The sequence below is a fragment of the Typopeltis vanoorti genome, chromosome 20 (genome assembly GCF_054136105.1).
Source record: "Typopeltis vanoorti isolate ZY-2024b chromosome 20, IOZ_Tvanoo_1.0, whole genome shotgun sequence".
Taxonomy (NCBI): domain Eukaryota; kingdom Metazoa; phylum Arthropoda; class Arachnida; order Uropygi; family Thelyphonidae; genus Typopeltis; species Typopeltis vanoorti.
The window spans coordinates 32,812,607-32,830,138 of record NC_143568.1 but is presented as its reverse complement, the minus strand read 5'-3'; the positions used below and the strand labels follow the sequence as shown (position 1 = coordinate 32,830,138).

Below are 17,532 nucleotides of genomic sequence, written 5' to 3'. Positions count from 1 at the left end.
GGAAAATGCTAAACAAAACTAGATAAGGTAAATGAAATACATTACTACTCAAACTATAATCCTTTTTCCACAAATTACACATTATACATTCTGGTGACATTAAATGCTTTCTGCAATATCAGCTTCACTTATCAAATTCAGTTACACTCATATATGTAATCGTTCCCAGACAATTTTGTTTAAAGGAAACTAGCTATTCCAAATAATATTTGTCACTAAAGTTCTCTAGTAAATTGTCCACATTCTTCTATTACACATGATTTTCTTTCCTTTAACACAATTGAAACATATAATAAAAATTCTTCTTTTTATAAACATATAAAAAAAACTCTTTTCCGGATATCAGGTTGCTTCCACGTGTAGGGTCTGGTTACCTTCCAATTAGGCTGTCTCTGCGCCTGGCATTGGGGCTACGCTTTCCTTGAACTACTGCCGGACATGCACGTGTCTGTTACCGTGTCTAAGGAAGCTTTCTCCGTTCTTTCCAATGGGACATTCAGCGAGGGCTCGATTCTGCAGAGGCCGATATCTCACAATTAGCTCTGCGTGGCATCTCTCAAGCATCTCCAGGAAAAGGCCCGCTGTCCGACACACTGCACCGATGCACGTCTCTCTAGAACCACCAGTCAAAGGATCCATGAAAAACCAGAAAAAAGTCCTGTAAAATGGCACACATCGCCTTATATTCCCACTTCGTGTGCCCTCTTTTCTGGTGCGTATTTTCTGCACGACCCTCTTTGTTCATGCCTCCAAGTTGATCCCTTACTCTCTTTTGCTCTTGGAGTGATGTTTTCGTAGAAAGCATGCTAATGTTACCTTCCACGTATGCCATTGCCTCTGGCCCTACGCTCAACTTGTATACGGCTCGCATGCGACCTTTGGACTACTACTTACAACTTGTCTAGTGATTTACAGCATACTAGATATCTTAATGAAACTAATAATTTTCTTATACAAATTCTATATTTTGACACAAATTCTCTATTTTGATTTCCGGTTAGACAGCAACAAAATCTTAGTAATTTACATATAAGGAATACATATTTTCACATATAGCAAACAATTTTCTTTATTTTCTGCTGGAGTGTGGGTATCTCCTTAAGTTGTTAGATTTAACATGTTAAATCTTGAATGAATATTTTCCTTTCAAAAGTTCTCCATTCAGGATCTAACAGTACAAAAAAGGGTAGATGATTGTTGAATTCACGTTCAGTAGTGAATTTGATATACGAGTACAAAGAGTTTATTTTCCAGGAACTGAAGTAATTCTAACTCCAATTGGAACTAGGCCACAAAAATTGGTTTTCAATAAACTGAAAATGCAGCATGACTTGTAGGATTTTGAATTATTAAGATATCCAAAAAGGATAGATGATTGTTGGATTCACATTTAATAGTGAACTGGATACATGAGTACAAAGAGGTTATTTTTCCAGGAACTAAGTAATTCTGACTCCGATTGATATCACAACAAAATGTTGCTCTATAAGAAGTTGAGGAGAAATAGTATGAAAGAGTTGATTTTCTAGATTCTTTGTAAAATAGTCAGCTAAAGCTGGTGAGATAGGACTGTCCATTGCTGTTCCTTCAGTTTGTTTGAACAACTTGTTTTGTTATGTAAAATCGCCTGCATTTGGAGAATTTAAATAATCTAACAGTCTTCTGGGAAATCTGACTGCAAAAATTGAAGCCTATTGTAGTGGGATGCTAATAAATATAAGGGGACTACATCATGCTGCTTTGATGGAGGAATGGAGACAAATTCCACCTGTCTGCCACACATTGATGGAAATACCCAGTATTAGGTTTCGCCTGCTGGTATCAATTGTAAATTGCTAAAGTGTCTGGACAATTATTGGTAGATAGTGTGTATATATATATATATATATATATAGTGATCTCTCAGTTATCTCCATGTGAGGCACCTATTCATGGTGGAGGAGCTCTCCCAGTGATGGAACTGGCCCTTTTCATTCTTCCCCCTTTTCTTTGCTTTTTTTCCAATATTCTTTGGTCTATTTCTCCTGAGTCTTTTTTTACTGCTCCATCTTCCAAACCACCATCACTGGGATTCAGTGCTTTGCTACCATGTTTTCCCTGTGGTGGTCTTTGCTTGGCAGGATCTTTGGTCCTGGATGGCAGCTAATGAACTGTCCTGCAAGGGAAAATGATGTTGCAGTAAGTCTCCTTCTCCATGGGCTGGGGACAGGACCAAGGCTTGCTGTGGTGCCAGTATGGCATCTGGGAAGCCTTGGCATTCCATTTCTAAGTACTGCCATTGCTTGCCAGAGTTCATGTGGCTCCATTGTGGGTGAGTGGGGAACTCTGGTGCTGAAACAAACTTTCTTTGAGAATGAGTAATTTTTCATCCTCAAGTTTATCAGTGGCCTTTAGCAACCACCAATCTTGTCCAGAAACCATTGTAACATCAACTGAAAACAAAACCAAGGGAAGGAAAAAAATCCACAATCAGAGCAACTCCTTTGTGCAATATTCATCATGGGAATACCAATCATAGTTACCTTCCACACTACTTTGAATGGTTCTCGAGGAGTAATATCAGAGTGGAACTATTATAGATAAAGAGATCTGCTCTGAGTTGAAAGACTAAGAGTTATAACCATAAAGAGAATCCTTACCTATATATATGGATGGTCACCTGGTTCTCACCAGGAATATCATCCTTACTTTTAGCACACCTAAACCACCAACACACACACACACACACACACTATATATATATATATATATTTTTTTTTTATCCCTTTTTTTATTACATTAGATCATAGAGGTCAAATTCATGTATTTTATACAGCACCTTTTCTGGGTTGTTATAAAGTTCACATTTAGAAATATTTTTACAAGTTAGTAAATGCAGTGGTGATTCTTCCTCAATATTGCAGGTGGGGAAGCTTTTATGCCATTGCTAAACTTGATTGGGCCTGTGTGGCTGGTCTTGAGGTGAGAGATCATGGTAGTTGCACAGCAATTAAACTTGGAGTTGATGGTAACTCTTGTTTTTTCTGCTGAATACCAGTGGTGAGTTATGTCATGGAGAATCATTCTTTTTATGTTTTCTTTTTGAGTAGTTTTAAAAAGATCAAAATCTGTGGTATCACTTGATGTTACAGCCATTTTTGCTACTTCATCTGCTGCAGTTTCATTTCCCTTTAATCCCATATGGTATGGAATCAATTGGAAAATTATTTCAGAATCCTTATGTAGTTTATGTTTTTTGCTATGTCTCTAAGTATTTCTTGATGGCTAGTGTAGCAGTTTTTAATAGCTTGAAGGGCTGCTAAGGAATCTGTGAAAAATATAAATTCCTTTGGGTTTTGTTTATCCAAACATTGCAGTGCTGTGTTAATAGCTTTTAATTCTGGTATGACTTGCATCCTATACTGTTGATTGTTTTTAGTTCTATATTTTGAGAGCCATAGATGAGTACTCCACTCCCAGAATTGCCATTTGGATTTTTGGAGCCATCTGTATAGATCTTTATTGAGTCAGGTCCATATTTCATTATTTTTGAAAGAGCTAATGATCTCAAGATTTCAGGGTTTTTTAGGCTTTTTTTTTTCTCATCTTTTCCTATTTCAAAATTAATAACTATATTTTTCTGTCTTGATTTGGAGGAAATGCTGGTTAGTTGGCTATTTATTTGGACAATCCAAGGGAATTTTATTTTCCATGATTACATGCATTGTTGATTTTTTCTTTATTCTGTTTGCTGGTTGCCACTTTTTAAAAAGTTCACTTGTTCTATGATGTGCAAGGTTGGCTCTTTTTTCTACAAATTTAGTAAGATTTTTTGCCACCTAATTTTTAAAGGAACAAGTTTGGATTCGAATTCTGCCATTTTCCAGGAGTTGTATTTCTTAGTCCACATATGATTCTAGCTGCATTTTTCTAAATTTTTATGAGCTTTTCTAAACTGGTTTGTGATATTTGCATCCAGATGGGCAAAGCATATTCCCATTGTGGAGACCATCATCTATGTAAGCATGATATGTCAACAGTTTCAAGATGTAGAGCCTAACTAGGCTCTACATCTTGAAACTGTTGCATTGCTTTAAATGTCAGAAGTGTCATCATTCTCTAACTGCCTGTCATGGCTCTGCCACCTGTGCCTGATGAGGCAGTGAAGATCAGGAGAACAAAGACTGACTGTAAGAGCAAAACACCGAAATGTCCTAATTGTGAGGGAGAGCATCATCATTATGATACGGGCACCTCCATGGAGTCTGAAGACTCATCACGGGAGACCACAATCTGTCATACCACTCTTTGAACGAAGCATTCACAAGTGACTGGCAACCCATTGTACTCATTTACAACTCTCCAAGCAAAAACTCTAGTCCTCCTACCCTTACTAATCACATCTTTATTCACCATCCAGGGATGACTCCTTGTTCTGGTCCCTCTGGTCAAGTTCTGAAACATTTCTATGCATCAATTCTATAAAACCATTTAAGCAACTTAAATGTTTCTATTGTATCCCCTCTTTTTCAACATTCTGCAAGCCATTCACAATCTCGGTCACTTGCCTTTGAACCCTCTCCACTGCTTCCTCGTCCCCAAGAAACCCAGGGGACCAGACTTGAGCACAGTAATCCAGATGTGGGCTTATATATAAAGAGGAATAACAACTTGTTTATTTCCACTTGTTAATGTGCTCTTCAGTAGCCAAGTAATTGTATGGGCTACCTTAGCAATATGTCCTTTAAACTTTAACTCTCTGTCTACCACACCCTTAAATCTCTAGCTTCATCTGTTTCCTAGACTACAGTGCCATCAATATGATACACGGCTTGTAATCTATTTTTCCCAAAATGCATAACTTTACATTTCTCTACATTAAACTTGACAACCATTATCTTTTGCCCATACTGACAGCCTATTTAAATCGTTCTGCATGCTCTCCACGTTACCTTGATTAACTATTACTCTATTAATTTTGCATCATCAGCAAACAACTGAATATTTCCTTTCACGTTATTTCCTATACCATTTATGTACAAATTAAACAGCAATGGCCCAGCACTGAACCTTGCAGCACACCACCAGTCACCTGTTTTTGTCTTGATTCTGACTCTCCATATACAACTTTTTGATATCTGTTCAGCAGCCACCCTCTTGTCCACTTAACCAGTGTCATAGTCATCTTCATTTGTTCTAATTTGTGTAGCAGAGTTCCATGTGATATTCTGTCAAATGCTTTTGCAAAATCCAGCAAAATCATCGTGTAGAAGTTAGTAAATTACTAATATTAAGGCATGACTGATCCTTCACACAGCCATGTTGATGCTCATACAGTATCATATTTTTATCTACCCATTCTTGAATCCTCTTTTTGACCAATTTTTTTAGTACTTACCATCATGCCTGAGATGCTGATTGGTCTATTATTTGCTACTGCAGTCTCAGAATCTCCCTTATGCAAAGGAATTATTTTGCTTTCCTTCCACTCCCTTGGAACTCTACCAGAGCTGACTTAAATTAAAGAGCCTAGTCAGAGGCATTGCCATTTTTCTTGCACATTCTCACAAAACCCTAGTGGATATCCCATCTAATCCCACTGCTGTATTTACAATGATATTCTGCAATATCCTAAGAACTTCCAATTCATCCACCTCTGTTCCCACATCAGTGTCTGTCACATATGTTAAAGCAGTAACTTCACTAGGATGATATACCAATCCAGCATATTTCCAAGCATGACAAAAGTGGAATGATGAAAAGGAGATATAAAATAAAACTGAGAAGTGCATCTCATACCATAAGGCAAAGAGGTAATGTATCATAAATTTAGTATCGCTTTTGAGTGTATCAGAGACATAAGATGTATGGGCTTAATCCTGAGGACATGCTAAAAACGGTTTCCTTAAATGAAAGTTCATTAATTAAAAAAAATTCAATATGTAATCTAGAGAATCAAGGATAGCCTCCTGATCCATTAGTAGATAAGATGATATCTCTGCTCCCCCCCTGCAAGAAGATAAAACAACTAATATATTTAATGCATTAGAGGGATTCCAATATCATGGATAATGTTGGATACTTACCATCCGCAATTCTTCAAAAAGAAAAAATTCCAGCGCAAATGAAAACAAATCCTTGCAACATCTGAAGCCAAATGACACCAGAAAAAATAAATGAAATGAAATCGTGGAATCCATGAAAATATCAATGGAATTAAAGCTCTCTTGCAGAAGTATTTAACTGATATGCCTTTATCTGCAGGAAACATACCTGCAGGTAGTGCATTGATGATCCAGTATTACAAAATATAACCCCATCATTTGTAATGACAGGATAGAAAATGAACCTGCCTATGGAGGAGTTGCCATCCTTGTGGGAAACCCCTAATGCAAACATAGAAGCAGTTGCCATCTGATTCTCAATCAGATCTCTTATAACAGTATACTGCATCTACTTCCTTCCTTCTTCAGATATCTTTCAGGATGACCTTTATTACTATCCCCTTTACTTTTAATGGAAAATTTAAATGGACACTACACTCTGTAGGATAGTGCCTGAACCACCACCACCGCCAGAGAAAGAACTGTTAAGCCTCTGCTTGACAACAATAATCTCTTTCTCTTCTCTGTTTCTCTTGAACACAGGATAAAATGCTTTCTTCCATATGCCTACCCAAACATTCACTGCCATTGATTTAACTGTGTGCTCATCCTTCCTCCCACTGTTTAAGTGGGAAACTGATGACAATTTATTTGGGAGTGGTCATTTCCCCATGATGTACAATTTTTTGCATGTGCAACCATGTACTACATCATGGATATTACAATGGAAAACCAGGCAAGTTGAATGGCCCACCTCTTCCATATCAGAATTCGATTCTGTGACATTCAGTTCATCTCCTATCAGTAATGCAGCAAATCTTGTGACAGAGTATACACAAGTTACCCTAACTGCAATTCTTAAAACATCTAGTTGATTTCCACTAAACTGTGGTGGAACACTGACTGCACAGCAGCCAAGGAAGCTCAGAAGAAAGCATAGAGCGCCTTTTGCAGATATCCCACAATAAACCTCATTGCTTTCAACCTGCCTGAGCAAGTCACATCCATTGTCAGAGCCAAAAGGAATTCTGGATCCAATACACATCTTTCATAACAAGAGCACCAACAGCAAAGAAGTGCAGGATAAAATCTGGAAAATGAAGGGAAATGGAAAATGAATTTCCTTTCCTGAATATAATGGATGCACAATTGCCAACAGGAAGATTTCACCAAAACATCAGTAACATCTTCTGGAGTTCCTTGTCCAAAATTGTAAAGCAGAAAACTAATTCTGTTCTCTTCAAGCAGCATTTGAAGAACTATAACAGGCTGTTCACAAAACAGGAAATGAAAGCTGCTTTGCCTCAGTGTCACCGAAATGCTATTAATTGGACCAGATGCTATTAATTATGAGGTGATCAAATATCTGTCACCATCTGCCATGGATCAACTCCTGTACCTATTCAATAGAACTTTCTATGAGAATGTGTTTCTAGATACCTTGCAAAAGGTGATCATTATTGCCTTTCCTAAGCTAGGAAAAAATTGAAAAATCCCCAATAAACTATTGACCAATTTGCTCTGACCAACTTCTAGTACAAGATTGTGTGTGGGGGGGGAAAATGATTAACTCTTATCTTTTATTCTTTGTTGAGAGAAACAACCTTCTTTTCAGAACACAACTTGGCCTCCACAAATATCATTCATTAAATGATCATGTAGTCTGACTGGAAGCATTCATTATAGATATCTTCCAAAAACACCAACACTTGGTATTGATTTTCTTTGACATGGAAAAAGTATTCAACACTACTTTGCAGATTTGGAATATTGAAGATCTACATAATGTTGTTCTCAGAGGGGAATCTCCTTTGTATCAAAACTTGATCCAACCAAATCTTCCAATTCCTAGTGGGAACCACTCTCCCAGCTGTATGCCCAAGAGGAGGGACTCCCACAAGGTTCAATTTGAAGTGTCATGCTTTTTGCAATAATGGTTAACTCAATGTGAACAACTTTCCCTAATTGTAAGTAATGCTTACTATATGGATGATTTTACCATCTTATCTTCTGTCATTCACATTTAATATGTGGATCGTAGAAAGACAGCCAGCAAGCTATTGAATATCTTTCAAAATGGATGTGATTGGGTTGAGATTATCAGAAGAGAGTTTGTGTGCATTTTTGCTGCAGATGGTTTTCATCACAATCCAGAACTCAGACTATGACAATCACTAATCCCAGTTACACCAGAGCCAAGTTCTTGGGGCTCATATTTGACAGAGTTTTCTCCCTCATGTATGCAGTTGCGAAAAGATTGTCGTAGAGTAAACCGTTCCTCCTTTGGAGTGCTGACAGATATTCTTTGCTCTGATGGTATTGTGCACTGATTAGATCACAACTTGAATATGGGTCCTAGGTCAGTGCCTCTGTCAGAGAGAGAGAGAGTACTTGTGAGTTAGACTCTATCCACCATCAAGCTATAAGAATTCCAACTGGAGCATTTCTCTCTAGTCTCTACATTGAGGCAAATGACCACCCTTGTCACTTTGATATGCAGTTGTCTCTGCTATATGCAATCAAAATAAAATCCCTGCCAGACCATCCCACATGACCAACTATATATTGTCCACTGCAGGAGAATCTGTACAACACTCACCAGATGACCACATGACTCTTTGGTTTGCAAACAAAATACACTACTGCTATGGCATTCGTGTATACCACCATACAACTATTCTTTCTTCAGGCTAACCAAATATTCTACCCCCTCCTGTTTTCTACCGGCATCTCTTTTAAGCCTGTGGAATAGAATACTCTGATTTTGTGCCTGTCTACACAAATGGTTCAAAATTAGTCTTTAGTAGGTCTTCCCAGACAGCATAATATCTGCTTAGATCCCACTAGAATGTAATAGCTTCACTACTGAGCTGTATGCCATAGAGCTTGCCTTAACTACATAAGATTGCAATGCTACCAAAGGTGCATTATTACCTTGTTGGTTCGTCATATTTTACTTTATATATATATATCTTATTTATCATTTGAAGATGTCAGTTATTCATTTGCCGACAAATTTATGATTGTTTAAAACGACTGCACCAGCCGGCAATTGAATTCTGATACACAATTAGACAACTCTAAGATATTAAAGGGAACACGTGATTTGCAGTCGTGGTCTCCCCCCCCTTTTCTGTATGGCAATGGATTCCCCCTTTCCTTATGCAGGTCTGAAAGTTTAATAAGTGGTAATCCAAATCTCAGAAAGCAACAGACTCATGAACCTTGAGTTATAGAAATACATTTATTTTAAACACTTACATATATACACTCTAAATAATAATTTCAATACTATAAAGTCTGAACTCCCCCCCCCCCTTTTTTTTTTTTTTGTTTAAGATATCCAAAATTGCTACTCCTAAACTTAATCTAATAGTCCCACACTCATTTTTGTGTTACTATGTTCAGACTCGGTTAATCTAGACAGAGTTACTCAGTTCCCACATACAAAAACAACACATGCATATAGTTATATACAATCCTTGCATAGAGCATATCAGACATATTCCGTCTTGTAGTTTAACACAGGATAATATTCTTATTTATGCTCAGGCTTTATCCTCCCTCCCCCAACTTAGTTAATATTCAAGCTAATTTCTAACATGATATCATAAATGTTTCTTCCAAATAAACAGTTCGAAGGTTTGGTTCCTTTCTCAGCATAAGCTTAGAGTGACATTAGCTTATTTGACATAGACAGATCAGTCCAAAACAGTCTTTTAGGCATTATATGAAAGTTAATTGTGTGGAGCTCCTTAATTCCTTGGTTCCTATTCCTCCTTTAGTTACTATTCTAAATTGAGTATTGAAAACTTGTACGTTACCCTCCTTGTCTTTTCACTGAGTTGCCGTGCTGCCTTGCGATTACATTTCCGTGTTTTCTCACCACGTATTCTCATGGCATCTGCGACTTACTTCTATTATCTTCGAAAGGTTCCCCTTTTGCTGACTGTACGATGGCATAACAAACCAACGGCTCTTTACTGGAATTCCGACCTCATTCCTTCGTTGACTATATTCGACACGGCACTTACAGCACCCGGGAGATTGATGCTGGGTACCAGCGGTAAGCTTCCACAGTTATCCAGGATTTGGATCAGGAATGCAGGAACAGAAAACAAGAGAGGGATTTGAATCTCGCGCCGGACCTTATATAGCACAATATGAGCGCCCTCTCTCGATGGCTATGTCAGGCTCATAGCGGTGGCCGATTGGTCACTGCAACTCCGAACTGTTCTGACATGGTTCTAATACATATATCATCTTATATACATCTAATAATAACATTTCAATACTGATACATAATTTTCCCTTGTAAATTTATACACAGACATTATCAACTTTAGTTTTAGACTTCTCAAAATCACTTAATATCTACAACTTGAGTGAGCATATGTACACTATATTTTTAGATCTTCTTCTGGAGGCATAAGTATGTCCTTATCTTTAGACCTAATCATTACCATATGTTGGGTCGAAAGCAGGATGACTCACCAATAGTGAATCAGCACTTTTTCTGACACAACAATATATACAGATTCACAGAGCTTCCTACGAAGGTGGTCTGAAAAGTTCTTGGCCCAACAATGAAAAAACAAATTTATAATTCCAAAATTATTTCTATTTTTCAACATAATCTCCCTTAAGACAAATACATTTATTCCAGAGATGCTCCAGCACCATTATCCTATCCCTGTAGTGGTTCTCAGTAAGATTTTCAAAATACCCCTGTACAGCTGCGATCACCTCTTGATTTGAAGAAAAACACTGACCAGCAAGGAAGAGTTTTAGTTTTGGGAAGAGATAGAAGTCAGAGGGAGCCAAATCTGAGGAATAGGGTGGATGTTCCAACAAATCATAGTGCATATCCCATAATTTTTCCATTGCTGAAACACTTTTGTGGGCAGGTGCATTGTCCTGGTGAAAGATGTTTTTTTCTTCTGCAAACTGGGTCTTTTCTCACGAATTTTTTCATCTAGTCTGGTTAAAAGATCGGAATAATATTCCCTGGTTATTGTTTTACCCTTTTCAAGATAATTAATAAATAAAATGCCTTTAGCATCCCAAAACACCGATGCCATGACCTTTCCTGCTGATGGAACTGACTTTGTCTCCTTTGGTGCTGAACAATTGGTTCTGTCCACTGTTTTGACTGCTGTTTGGATTCTGGTGTGTAATGGTGAATCCAAGTCTCATCCATAGTAATTAATCGATGCACAAAATCAGTTTTATTCTTGTTAAAATGCTCTAAGCACTGTTCAGAGATTTTGATGTGAGTGCATTTTTGATCTGCTGGGAGCAATTGCAGCACCCATCTTGCGCAAAGCTTTTTCATATGCAATTGTTCATTCAAAATATATCCTACACATTCTTTTGAAATGCCTATAGTCTTCAGCAATTTCATGCACTTTGACTTGTTATTCATCCAATACCATATCGTGCACTTGATCAATGATTTCTGGTGTTGTTACACTTTTTGGATGTCCTTCACGTGGATCATATTCAAGCTGGTACGGCCATGTTTAAACTCGGCAGCCCATTTCTTAATTGTTGAAAATGAAGGAGAAGACTGCCCATAAACTTTTATAAACTTTGAATGAATTTCTTTTGGCGTTAAACCTTCTTTTACAAAGAATTTTATAATGCACAATACTCAATTTTATCCATTTCAAGGGATACAGACAACAGTTTTGCTTCAGACAGCTGTATACAACAAACTACTTGATAGAATGACTTGCTATTTCACATAAATAACTAAGGATTTTGTTGGACTCTTTATACCCAGAAATCTCAACAAGTTTCTTCCAAATTTTAACAAATTGTAGGGGATGTAGATATTTTCTTAAGATTGCTAAGTCATAATATATGGCTTGAGGTGCCTAGCTAAGCCACGAAAGTCTAAAACGTTGGTGAAACCGATGTTCAGGACAGCGACATTCTGGCTAAATGCTGAACTTTGGTTACTAAAACTTCGGTAACTAAAACTATTGCTTGCATGTTTACACAAATTCTTATGAAATTTATCTGTCCACCATCTAGTTGATGTCTAGTGGTACCAGTCACCAGATGGACTTCATTTTTTTTATTGGAGATTTGAAGGGACCAAAAAACATGCTTGGATTCCAGAGCAAATTCCAGTTTACTTTTTCCTCTTTTTGTTGAGGCTTTTTCCAAGTTATAACAAACATCAATGAAAGATCCTTTCTTAGAAAGGGGTCTTTCATTGATGTATTAGCATTAGAAAGACATTTCTAATGCTAATGCTATAGGAAGCTTCCCAGTTAGCTGGCACATAAACTTGCTGCTGCTGACTGTGAGATGCACCCGGAGAGAAAGAGTCCAAGTAATGATGTGTGGGGATGGGAGGAGAGGCACTGCCAAGGCCTTGAATTGTAAAGAACTTTGGACATTCTAAACTGCTTAGCAAGAAGTTCATTACCACATATTGTTTGTCCCTGTTTCAGCTAACTTTTAACAAGCAGCTAAAAAAGTTAAGCAAATAGAGTTTCCACATGTAAAAAAATGCATAATTCCAAAAAAAAAAAAAACCTTTGTGATTTGCCTGAAAAATATGCATGGTCTAGTTTCAGCCTCATTGTTACCTATTTCTGTTCTCTGGTCTCTAAAGTATACCTTCTTTTATTACAAGAAACTTAAATATTAGCTTTTCATTCCATATTCTTCACGTTTTTTTTTTATTTAAATCACACTCTCTTTAATTATCATTTTGTCTTGAAGGTAGCATTTATGCATATATTCACTATGATACTTTATTTCAGAGTATATTCAACCTGGAATTTCTTTTTACTCTTCTTAAACTAAATATCTCTTAGCCTCACTCTATCAAGTTCGTTTATTTTCTCTGTGGCTCTCCTAATGTGCTTAGTCATTTTGAAGTTTTTAATTTCCTTCTTTATCTTGTAATTTCTGAGGAAGATAAATTTATCTTTCTTGGAGATTTTAATGTTCGTAATGGCTTTCCTTCACCAAATACATTGGTTGAGCAGGCAAAGGTGTGCAATAATTTTCTATTATCGATGATCTTATATAAATTGTTCACACACACACACAAGAATACCAAAAAATCATGATTACTCTCTAAACACTTTTGTCCTCTATCTTACCAGTGATCCTTCACTGGTAAGATAGAGGACAAAAAGGATAAGTATTCTGCAGATGTTAGTTGCTCTAGACAATTTAAACTGTAATCTGTCGTTGATTTCTTTCTCCATCTAGTGATGATCACACAGCCAATCTCGACTGAGTGTTGTCTGGTATTATAAGAAAGCCAATGAGTTGAACTTGGTGATATCTGCACCTCATTTCCTCGGTTGAATTATTATTATTTCCATTCTTCTGATCCAAGTTTGTTGAAAAGATGACCTCAAGTATGTTGCAGCTGGATTTCATCTGAATCTCCATTTTCCTTTTTGCCTATATTAAAGATATTAATTGCCTATATTAATTCATTTATATCAAAAATTGATTTGAAAAGGCCCAACTTAGGAAATGTGCATTAGATCCAAATTGCAATCATGCTTTGTGATTTTTGCTCTAGAGCAGTCAACATTAACTTTTGTACAATCTTGATTCTATCTCTTTTGCAGTTGAATGGCTCTCCATCATAACCCATGGAAAACCAGTCCTCTGGTTTCTTATTTTTCTTCAGGTTCTTCCATGATCTTGGTAAATGTTTTCCTATCATATGAGACACACAATACCTGTTTTGAATTTTTTTGCCAGAAAGAGAATAGAAGAATCGTATCTGGTCTGGATACCCAAAACTACTTCTGGTCCGATTTGTATTTTTCTGATTGTTTCTGAAAGTCCACACTCCAGGATAACTCCTCTTTTGGTCACTATTTTATACTCTCCAATTCTGTTTCTAAGAACAACAACAATAAAGCTTTACTAATAAATTACTCTCTTGTTATCTTACTTTCATGCTTTCTAAAGTCCTATGCCATCTGGAAATCTCTCAGCACTACAAAATACTAATGAATAGTAAATCTTCTTGCTTGTATCTGTGGACCATTGCAAAGTTTGAAGAAACTCAGCCGATTGCTTTCTTGATATATTTCTTTTGGGTGTTTGATCAAGTATAGTACAAAGCCAATTAAGTAAGTTTTATGATTTGTCTTCTGCAGTGCCAGCTTTGTCATTGGAAGTAATTAATCCTTATCTTCAGCCTTTGCAAAACAAGGTTCCATTCTATCAATATTTTTTTCCAGTTAGCTGCAAATCCATTTCACAGGTTTGATGATGATAGTACATTAAACTATTGTTTTTCATTTGACAAATCATATTGATGTCAGAAAAATCAGTTCTGTCATATTTCTCATAAAAAAAAAGAGCTTGTTGAATCTTACTTTAAAAATACTAACATTTTTAAATACAGGGAAGTTTTTTCTTCTTCTGGTAAGTCTAACCTCCAATCTTTCTTGGCATAAACAACTCACAGGTGTAATTTTCTAATCATTGAAGAAATTGCATCAGGCATTCGTTTACCTCTGAACAACTGTTAAGCTTTATCTCCTTACACACCTCACTGATGTGCTAGATTTTGCAACCTTAGATAGGTTTGTCTGATATTTAAAAAAAAAAAGAAAGAAAATAATTTAAAATAAAAAATGACATATCTGTAAAAGCATCGATTACTGTCATTCACATTTGGAATGGTCTCTTTAAGGTCTTTGGAAACATTCTTGACAGAGGACAGCAATTAAATTAATCAGTGCCCCTTCTCTCATTGGTATACATACTTAGGTTTATGCTGGCTGTAGCTCATATAGTTTTATGGAATAAAACCAACATAAGTAATGAATTAAATGAAAATGTAATGATTCCAATATTGCATCTCTGTCACAGAAACATCACTGGGAATATAACATAAAAATTGTAGCTTACATACAAATGACAAGAGTAAGTTAAAAAAAAGATCCTAAGGGAGGAGGAGGAGTGTAGGCACTGGTGGGCAGCTTTGTCTTTTAAAATTCATAAACCCAGTAATCATCTCTGACCCATAATAAATATCACTGATCTTCCTTAAATTAGCCAAACAATTAGCTAAATCTTTAATCCCCCCTTCCCCTTACTGGCTTCATCATATATAAAAAATTCTCTATACTTCAGATCTGTAACCCAAAATTTAGTTTAAGCAGTACTGATACCTTGATGAACTATATTCACTTCTTTGTTTCACCAATATCTCCCATTCTGACGCCTTAAGATTATTTAAAATGCAAGAGGAACACATACACACTGACATAGGATACATAGTTTTCTCTCCCCTCCATGCAGTATCTAATTTCTAAGTGGAACATTCTGAAAAACATATTCTTGATACCTCCATTCTTAAATCTACTATTATTTACTGTACCAGACTCTCTAGTTACCATTCACTTTATATGGTTTCATGGGCAATACCATTGTGATTAGCTTATGAATGTTGTTTTCTCATTATCCACCAAATGCATTCCCATTTCTTCAGTATAAAAGTCTTTTCAGTTAATATTATTCAAATTTCCAGGGAGTCCAAGGACTCGTCAAGGGAGGGTATCTACTCTACAACTCTGTCTCTGCTAACTACACCAATGCCATCTACTGCCAACCACCACCATCACCACTTTCACAGACAATCACAAACATCCATGCCTAAGACAGGATTTGAATCTGCAGCCTTTTGGCTGGAGAGCGGATACCTAACCACTCGGCCAACCAGGCTGGCATTAATCAGTTAATTTTTATCTCCTTATCTCCACTTCAGTTTAATTAATCAGTTAATTTCTAATTCATTTTTTCTCTATTTTTTGTTTATTGTTTATTAATTAATATGTTTATAATATGATTGATTACAGTCTTTGCGCTTAACATACTTCCAAGTTGGCCAGAAACTAGGAGTCCAAGGCACCCAAGTTTCTTCTGCTGCAACTCAGCAGAGACAAATTCTTCATGAAAATGCACTGAGGGGAAATAAAGATGGCACATTTCCTAGGGTATGTAACATTATTCTGATTCTATATAAATTTTAGTGTTATTTTGGATTACTATGAGGTGTGATCATTAGAATTCAAGAAAGTTTATTAACCTAAATACAAATATAATTATTCTCCTTCAATGTAGGTTTGCCAAACACTTGTCCTGATGTTCAAGACACTTTTTGAAACAGTTTTGGAAGTCATCTTTCTTTAGTTCTTTTAGGTGCATTGTCATGGCCATTTCACTGCTTTTCCTTCATTGTCAATTTCAACTTTTGAAAGAGCCAGAAGTCACAGGATTCTAATTTGGTGAATACAGTGGATGCAGGCCAACAATAATTTTTTTGTCTGACAGAAATTGTTGAATAAGAAGAGATGTGTGGTGCAGGACATTTTTATGATGCAACATAAAACCATTCACCCACTTCTACAGTTCTTTACGATGTTCCGGTACTCCTTTATAATATTCAGTGGTGATTGTAGTACTTCTAGGTAGTTCAAACTCTGCCTGCACAATCCCCTCTAGATCAAAATAGACAATCAACAGGATCTTGACATTGGATTTTGATTGGTGCACTTTCTTTGGCCAAGATGAGTTGGGTGTTTTCCATTGCAAACTCTTGGTTCTCGGTCTCAAAATCATAATCATATATCCAAGCTTTATCTTCTGTTATGATGTTTTGGAAATAATTCAGATCTGAAGCCAAACACTGCTCCTTTTGATCAGCCATCATAATGTGGAATGAATTTGAATTTTGTGCTCACTCATTTCACATTTAAAACATTTTGTCAAAATGTGTTAGACTGAGCCAAATGAGATGGGAATATCATCAGCAATTTCTTGAATGGTCAGTCTTCTGTTTGAGGGAACCATTTCATCCACTTTTGTAATGTTTTCATCTATGCACGAGGTCAATGGGTATCCTGGTCTTTCTTCATCATTCGAGTCGGAACTGCTATGAAATCGTTCAAACTATTTGTAAACAGTTGTGCGTGACAGCACCATCTCCTTAAACTGCTGATAACATTTCATGAGTTTCTGATGCACTCTTACTTAGGTTAAAACAAAATTTTATGTTTATTCGTTCACAATCCTTGTTTCCATTTTCATGGCAATGATGCAAATCACAGGTGCACAAAAATTGTACTTACAGCTAAGTGAGCAAACTGATCAACTTGAAACTCATCACATGACTTACAGATGAATGTGAGATCACGATTCCTCTCAGCTTTGCTCTCCCTTAAATAGATAAAGCAACGTGGCTACATTCATCATATGTTTTGATCATACTATATATGTATTATCCTTGCTTTGATCCATTAGAGAGTCTTATGGATCAAAGCAAGATAACTGAGTGGAGACCTCCATGTAGCCTGTCAAGGATATGTGGAGGTCTCCTCACAGTCACACCTCCTGGCACCTTCTCATGAATATTGACCAAATCAGAATGGACTGGCAATATGGGACATAG

At 36.6% G+C, this 17,532-nt stretch overlaps 1 protein-coding gene across 2 annotated transcripts in view; it reads left to right on the top strand.

Moving 5' to 3' along the window:
- The window catches only part of LOC150095350 (serine/threonine-protein kinase dyf-5), a 337,365-nt gene that overhangs the window by 209,157 nt on the left and 110,676 nt on the right, over positions 1 to 17,532 (top strand). For both annotated transcript variants that reach the window (XM_090410825.1, XM_090410826.1), the window contains exon 8: positions 15,941 to 16,078. In XM_090410825.1, the coding sequence (XP_090266951.1) occupies positions 15,941 to 16,078 (138 nt within the window). The remainder of the gene's footprint in view (positions 1 to 15,940; positions 16,079 to 17,532) is intronic.